An 8,651-nucleotide genomic window follows, 5' to 3' on the forward strand; every position below is an offset into this window, starting at 1 on the left:
ATATTAAACCTACCCCATTGCAAATGAGGTATTTACGAAGTCAAACTCTGGAACAAAGGTTTTGTAGTTATACTGAAAGTAAACATGGGATAACAGAATTACATTTAACAATAGGTTCCAGTACACCCGCAACCCTTGTGAGGATGAAGCGGATCAGAAAATAGAAGGTTGGAGGATGTTTTGCCATTCACAGCCTTGGTCTCCATAGGGATCCTCTCTTTTGAGTGAATTTGGAAACTTTTTTTTGCTGACTTCACAGCTCGGACCTCCCGGCCCAAAGGGCTTTCAGGAATTCCATTCTGACCTTATTTGAGACATGTTACAATCATGGTCAACATCTAAATACAGGCAACCTTTTGTTTTTGGGCTTCTATTTTTATATCCAGAGATGAAAGTGGACTTTCCTGAAAATTCCGGGAAAAAAATATATATATATATATATATATATATATATAAATATAAATTTAAAATAACAACATATAGAATGAATAAAATAGTCACCTTTTTGTCAGGATTTTTTGAGCACATTAATCTGTTCCATCATATCATATTTAACAAAAAAAACCCCCGAATAATTCAATAGCGTGTAAATTCATGTGAAAAAAATGGTGCAGGTCAAAGAAGCTGCAACCATTTGTAATTGTCGTTTTATTATCATTGGTCGGCCGTTGCCGTGGAAACTGCACCGTGCATTATCGATGTCTAGCATTATTTAAGAAAAAAAGCTGCACAATATCTCACACAGCTTCCACCCTTGAACACAACATGTGCTTTTTATACCAACGCAATGAGTTCATCTGTTTTTGGGCTTTATTTGAAACTACACAATATAAAAACACAAACAATGGAGCAAACACCCTACGCCCTTTCTCCATTTCATCATATTTACCCGGAAGACATCGTAAAATAAACAAAGCAGCTCAGACGAAATGCAAAACTTAGTGGTGGGATGGGGGGGATGTGAAATTTGAAAGGCTCGCAATGAGGAAAAATTTGGAAATATAAATAAAATAAAGCACCACCCCCACCCGGCTTGAATTACTCATCCACACAGCTTCCTGAAACAGCAATGAATCACTGCAAGCACACATGAGCACGTATGCGCGCGCACACACACACACACACACACACACTTGCCAGTACAAGTTTACACATATGTACCCGCTCGCAGTGTAATGGCGGTGAAAAGTGGCTTATCTGGACATTGCTGTTGAGCGGACTAGTCAAAATGTCCCCACAGGCACTAATGTCATTAAAGGTTGTGCCACCCCAAGAGAACAACAAGAGCTCACAACACCATGCACACACACACACACACACACACACACACACACACACACACACACACACACACACACACACACACACACACACACACACAGTCAAATGCGGTAAGGAGCTCATCCTGGCATTTTCATTGACAAAATGTCCCCACAATCATGACTGCATGCCAAGGCTGGTGCCACACAAGGACGGAAAGACATGAACACACACACACACACACACACACACACACACACACACAAAAAAATGGTAAATTATTTGATCATGTGTTTTTTTGTGGCCAAAATGTTGCAACAGAGACAACTGTCCCCACTATAAAGGTTGTCCCACACATCAATAGGAAGACAAGGACACACCCGCTCGCACTCCGTCAGAAATCCGTGTCGCCCCAGTTAAGCCCCTCAAGCATTTTATTTGATATTCTAACATACATTAAGAAATTGTTTTACTCAGACCCTTATTTTAGCCCCGGGAAGCAAAAGAAATAAATAAATACAAATCCTGGAGCCGTCTCTGCGACACACACCTCCTCCTCTCTCTGCGCTCATTCTCGCACAGACAAATTCCACCTCATGTCCCATCGCCTCTCGTGGCCAATCCAATTAGCCGGCGAGCATCTCTCTCGTATGTTTCAGCGAGTCGTAACTCACAAGGACCCTCCTGCGCGGAGCGGGCGGCGCAAACACAACGACACCACAGAAGAAGAGCAAAAAAAAAAAAAGATTAGCATGACGAAGAGGAAGAAGAGGAGGAAGAAGGTGACGGGCTGCAAAGAAATGAGGAAGCCAACATGGCAGATTGAAGCATGTAGGAAGGAGGGGAAAGTGTCACGTGACATATCGCAAATTAAGGGGAGGGGGGCATGTGACTCATATATTTTCAATCCAAATCGTGGGGGGAGACAAGAGCTCGTTTGGGTGTGTGTGTGTGTGTGTGTGTGTGTGTGTGTGTGTGTTGATTGACTCAAAGACAGAGTATAACATGGACTATCTGGGAAGCGCATTTAATAGGCAATCCATCCACAGTCATTGCACAAAAAGCCCCAGTCCGTCGGGTGCTGTCTCAGATGAAGCTGGTAATGCAAATGAACGCGTTAATCGTGCAGCGTGCAGTGTATCCACTCACCCGAACCCATTGTTACCCCTCACTTACACACACACACACACACACACACACACACACACACACACACACACACGCGCGCGCGGTGCACATCATTGACTCCCATTCAAAAAGCTCATCGAAAGTCCTTCAACGTTGTGCCCCCCCACCCCCACCCCCGCAGACAAGGCAAGTAAAGGCGCGTCAAAGGGGGGGAAAGAAATGTCAAGACGGACTTACCGATGCATAGGAAGCCATGCCTTCTCCCCGAGGGGTGTGTGTGGGGGGGGGGGGCGTCCTCTTTCCTCCCCCAAATATGCACGCCGAGGGTGCTGTCCGGTGCGTCAGTCGGTCCTTTCTTCTTATGCTGCTGCCGCACGACCTGTCTGCTGCTGCCGCTGTGAGGAAGATGAGGAGGATGAAGAGGAGGAGGAAGGGGGTGGCGAAGGGAGGCGGCGGCGGTGGTGGTGGTGGTGGGGGGGTGTCTGTTCCTTTGGGATTTGCACCTCGTCGCATAGAAATGAGAAGACGGCGACAAAGTGAGATAACGGTTGCTCGAGGAGCAAATAAATGTCAATAAATCAGTCCAAAAAAAAAAATACATTCAACAATAATGATGTAATTAGTCCCCTCACTACGAACTGCGTTACACCGTATAAATATTTTTTAACGATTGTTACAGTCCACAAATATAAATTATTCTTATTCTGGAAAAGTTAATAAACACGTTTCTATAAATGTCATTATTAATAATCATCTTTATTACTATCGAGTAGTAAACATTTTAAACAGATGGCTCGTTATTTTTTAAATGAAGTAGTTCATAAACAATTATTTCTCTACAATGACACGATGTTTTGCAACATAATACGCTGCACAACTACCGCTATATAAAAATATATCGATTAAGGTAGTTTTTGAGTTTTTCAAAAAAAATATATGCATGAATGAATTGAAGTATGACACACGTGCACACGCACGTGCACACGCAGACAAAAACGGGAAACCATTCATAAAAGCGTGTTGTGCGCCATGCTGACCTTTTGCAGATGCCCCCGCCAGGCGGTAGGTTCGCTTCCCTGCTGGGCGCAATTCACGAGACTGCCGAGTGGGTGCGTGACTCACCTCGTGCTCGCTCTCCACCTCTCCTGTTCGTCTTCAGGTGCACGCGCGCGCCTACACTTGCCCCCCAATTACCACCCAAACGGAATACAAACCCGACCGCTTGGAGGTAAAGTGATCTTCAGACCTGTTGCTCACGACCTTCAGTACCACGGACAGCGACCTGGGCCTGGCGCCATCACAGCGGGATCCATCTCCGAGCAAAAGTCAGATGGACAAAAAAAAAATAAAAATATTGGGACAGATCCTAATCAGTCAAACGAGGAGGGGGGGGGGGTTGACTGGTGGCAGCGCACAAAGCTAAGGAGACATGTTAGGATGACTTTGGTGTGGAAGAACGCCATTCATTTGACTAGTTGATTGGATTTGATGTATCTTGCATTTGGGAATGCATTCACATATGCAAACATACATACACACGGTTTTGCCTGTCAGTCAATTTCTAGTTTGAAAGACGGAGTCTTATTTTGAAATTCATGCTTTTATTTTAACACTCCACAAGCACATGCACATACCTCAGAGGAACAAAAAAAAAAGGCTTGATCTCCTACAGCGCCAACGTTTCTATATGTACTGTGTTAGTACATACCGTTAAGTCATGTTATGCGCTGGTTTTTTTAATTTTTATTTTCCCAAATGCGCTGTTAAAAACGAGTTTGTGAAGTTACTTGGGTCATGTTTTTAATGTTCTAGATGCACAAGCTAATTTAGTGTACGCTAATACAGTAGTTGGAAATGGTTTGCCATTTTTAACACATATGGACACATACAGAGAAAAACGCACTTCCACTCAATAACATACACAAACATGCATACACACGCACACAACTCATAATACGACCGCGCATTTCTAATCATTCATCTCATCAAGATCCTTTAGATGCAATTCTATGCGACTAACAGTTTGAGGAGATCCCCCTTTCTGTTCCCATTGCACAAAGCGAGGTCCATACAGTTTTCCTCAAACAGTGACGGCATGAAAAGTCCTAAACAGGAAACAGAAAGGCACCTCTCGTACACCTTTCAGACTGCATCGACCATTAAAAAAAAAGAGTTGATTGAAAAGAGGGAGCCGAGAAAGAGAAACATTGTTATGATTGGATGACGCTTGTGACGCAAGCGCCCTTTCATTTACAGGAAGGCTTTACAAGACTTGCCTCAAGGACATGGATGCAAATGGAAGGGATGGCCAGCCAGTCACTCAGTCAGTCGGTAATGGTAGGTCTGTTTAGGCTGGTAATAGCAGCATCGGCCTTGTTGCCATGGAGAAAGTGCCAGCAGCGTCCGCCTGTGGCGTCCTCTAATACTACTTTGACGACATCATCTTGCACTGCGTTTCACTGCTTGATGGCATTAATGCTGCGTATCAGACAGACAGGCACAAAGAGAGTTGGGCAGGGGGACGGCGAGACAAGCAGACAAAAAGACAGTCAGGCCCAAATGGACAGACGTACTGTAGAAGCAGGCTGAACGACAATAAGAAAGAGTGACAGACAAGCAGACAAACAAGCGGGCGGTCAGTTCGACAGGCAGACAGACAGTCAGAGAAGCAGGCACAGTGGGAGACAAGCGAGCGGAAAGGTAGACAGGCTGATAAGCAAATAGTGACAGACAGACAGATGGACAGAAGGAGAAGCAGACTGGTATACAAGAGACAGAGAGACAGAGACGAGTGGACAGAAAGGCAGGTAGAAAGACAGAAAGACGGAAGGAAGTAGATAGATAGGCGGACAGGTGGACAGTGTGACGGACAGACAAGTTGACGAGCAAATACAGAGACTGACCCAGAGACAGACAACCAGGCAGAGAAAAGAAAGACAGACAGGCAAAAAAACAGAGTGATAAGTTGACAGAGACGGGGAGACAGACAGATGGAAACAGGCAGGCAACCGACAGAGGCAAAAGGAGCGACAGGCAGTCTGACCAAGAGACAGGCAGAGAGGCAGGAAGGCAGACAGAAAGCGTCCATGAGAAAGGGAATAAGCACCGCGCTTCCCTGCTGGGTGCAAATTGCACCGAGTCCACGAGTGTGAGTCACTCGTTATTTTTTGGGTCGTTTTAAGTTCCGCACCGAGTGTTACTGTTGACGTTCAACACCCTCGCAAAAGCTGCTTTGTTATTTTTACTGACTCCATTTTTTTTTCTGTACTATTTGGACTTAACTCTCAAATGATGTTTTTATTTAACGGCAATGATACATTTGTTGTCTAAAATTATTATTTTTAACGAAACGTGACCACTTACGTTGATGTCAGGATTAGTTTTTTTCTGTTAAAATTTAAACTTTTTGTGTTAATATTTCAATTTTTGTCTGTCATGATCCTGCCTTGTTTGCTTTGCTGTCTCAGTGTCCAGCTGGAGAGTGGGCGTTCCCTTAGGAGTCACACCTGGTCTCGTTACCTGTCTGCTTTAAAAACCAAGCCACGCAGACAACTGGCTGTCCGATTATTAGTCTTGCTCACGACTGTCTCCAAGTGCTTAATTTTCGAGACGTTCTTGACGTTTTTGCCTCATGTCCATTAAGTTGACAAGCAATTTTTGTATATCTCATTCCTTGCCATTTGCGCGCACCTTTTGATTTATTCTCGGTTTTTCCTGGTTCCTTGTTACCTACCAGCTTTTTATTGTACTTTGTCGGTCTTGCGTTTTTGTTAATAAATATTTTTGTGATCAAAACATCTTATCTGTGTCTATGCTTTTGGAATCCTCATTCTGTCCGTACTTTGTCCGGACACTTGACATTGTCATTCTTTTCCTCTCAAAACTATTGTAAAAATAGCGTCTGGGTTCAAATATGCGTTCCTTAAAGGGGACATTGCGACACCGATGCTATTCATTAGCTCATCATTGCACTCAAATTTTTGCTCGCAACTCAAGAGAAAAATACCGTACATATCAGACTGGATTATAATTTCTTTCTTATCAAATAAAATCTTACTGTAACAAATTTCTGGTTTGTAGGCTACTATTTTATGAAAATGGACAACCTGACCCTCTTCCTAATCCGATTTTGCCCCTGCTGGGTTGATTTTGTCAGCAGTCAGATTATTTTCTGCACATAGGTGCAGTATTGATAGAATGTGACGTGTGCTTCAGTGCATCTCCACTCAATGAGGCTCTCCACAGGTCCATTCAGCCCCCACCTCCAGGCCGTCTCCATCCCAACCACTGTATCTCTTCATGGACACAACGCGAGAGGGAGGCACCCCGTGGTCCCGCGCTAACAAGTCGCCCACCCGCAACGACTCGAAGCGGAATTGGCGGCGGGGGGTGTGGGGACCCCTACGAGGGACCGGTTCCCTCTTCAACCTGCACTTGTCTTCCAATGAGAAATGTCGAGAGGAAGAACGACTATTTGTGTGTGTGTGTGTGTGTGTGTGTGTGTGTGTGTGTGTGTGTGTGTGTGTGTGTATATATATTGAGGGAAAAAGGCGTACCGGTAATCTTTGGACAATTATAGTCAGTGGTTATGGGTTAAAAAGTCACAAAATTCAGAGAAAACAATCATTTTTGTCCCCCCAATTTTTAAATTTTGTATTTTTTTTAAATATAAGAATTCAGTATTTTTTTTCAAGTGGGAATATCACGAGAATAAAGTCATATTGTGGGTAGAAAAGAAAAGTTGAGACATTTTTGGGGCGGGGACAGCACTTACTAATTAAACAATTATTACTTTTTTAATCTAAAAAAAAAAAAACTTTCTGGGGCCTATTTTCATAGTCAGATGCACGTAAGATCAACGTAAAAAACTGGTGCATCTTCATTTTGTGCCATGGCAACTGTAGTTTACTGGATTTGAGAATTTTCCAGACCGCGTTATGCCTTGCTGGGTGTTCCAGCAGATCGAAGTAATTTTCAATAGCTCGGCGCAGCTGATAATATGGTGACAGAAAGTAGACTTGACTTTAAACCGGCTAAAAGCAGGTCTAAGTTGTGGCACGGGTGGAGTAGCTCAAGTTTGGTGGCCATATTCTGTGCTCTGCAGATAGTTGTGGTGATGTCATCGTATTTCATTCATATGTATGACATCATTGTGCATCAAGCCCCCTGAATCATTGTAGAGAACAATTCATTGAATGCATTACTTTTCTCTCATATATGTTTAAATATTGACTGAGGTACAACTGGTGTGTGTGTGTGTGTGTGTGTGTGTGTGTGTGTGTGTGTGTGTGTGTGTGTGTGTGTGTGGGCGTGGGTGGGAGCAGGGAGGGGGGTGGGGGGTTGTCATAACCAGATGCACATTTGGGGGTGGAGGGTGGTCTCCAGGTGCTCACTTCGCAGCTGCCAACATCATCTGCAAGAGCTTGTTGCAGTTCATGCCAATCTCTTGCAGCACCTAGGGACAATTTAGAGTGTTCCATTACGCCCACATGCATGTTTTTGGGATGCGGGAGGAAACCAGAGTACCAGGAGAAAAGCCACCCAGGCACGGGTAGAACATGCAAACTCCACACAGGAAGGTCGGAGTTGGAATCGAAGCCTGCGCCTCTGCACCGTGAGACGGACGAGCTAACCGGTTGACCACGTGTCGCCCTTTTACAGAATATTTGGGCAGTTAATTTAAAAAAAGAAAAAAAAAACCATCATGCCGTTTACTGCGCATCATAGTAACATACATGGCAATGGCGAGTGATGAAAAAAGCGGAAGGGGCGTGGCCTGGTCGGGGGCGTGGCCTGGACGGGGCGTGGTTACTTACAAAAGTGGCACTCAACATACTGAAGATGAAGTGTATTCAATTTACACACTATTTGAAACTTTAACAGAAAAAAAATCCCAAGATTGTTCACTATTCTTTCAAGTGAAAATTTGTGCAATTTTGCTTATGCATTCCTAGTGAGCACCAATATGTAACTCCAAATTTGCTGCTCAAAATCAAAACTAAAAAAGTAAACACATTCCCTGCCATATTTAAGATTTGTTCATGACTTGTATTCATAAAGTGTTGTGTAAATGTGATAAAAAGCTGTTGATTCTTATCTTATACAGTGATAGTGAATATTTATTATGCATACAATTTATTATGCATAACCGTGCTTTATTATCCAAGACAAAACGTGAATTATCAATATGAATATAAAACGCAAATAAAAACAAATAAATGTTATCATGCTGTTGCTACAAATGCATACCAAATAAAATTGAA

The 8,651-nt window shown here is 43.5% G+C and overlaps 1 protein-coding gene across 5 annotated transcripts in view; it reads right to left on the minus strand.

The window, feature by feature from the left end:
- The window catches only part of LOC109524069 (pituitary adenylate cyclase-activating polypeptide type I receptor-like), a 21,981-nt gene extending 18,483 nt beyond the window's left edge, over positions 1–3,498 (minus strand). Inside the window, exons 1-2 of one of the 5 annotated variants that reach the window (XM_019883649.1) lie at positions 3,426–3,498; positions 2,626–2,783 (exon numbers count right to left, since the gene is read on the minus strand). In XM_019883649.1, the coding sequence (XP_019739208.1) occupies positions 2,626–2,633 (8 nt within the window). In that variant the 5' untranslated portion in view covers positions 2,634–2,783; positions 3,426–3,498. Of the gene's footprint in view, positions 1–2,625; positions 2,784–3,425 lie in introns of those variants that run through there. The other 4 variants (XM_019883650.1, XM_019883651.1, XM_019883652.1 and 1 more) reach the window with 4 other exon arrangements.
- Between the last annotated feature and the right edge of the window lie 5,153 nt (positions 3,499–8,651).

This window comes from Hippocampus comes, unplaced genomic scaffold (genome assembly GCF_001891065.2).
Source record: "Hippocampus comes isolate QL1 unplaced genomic scaffold, H_comes_QL1_v1.1 scaffold159, whole genome shotgun sequence".
NCBI lineage: Eukaryota > Metazoa > Chordata > Actinopteri > Syngnathiformes > Syngnathidae > Hippocampus > Hippocampus comes.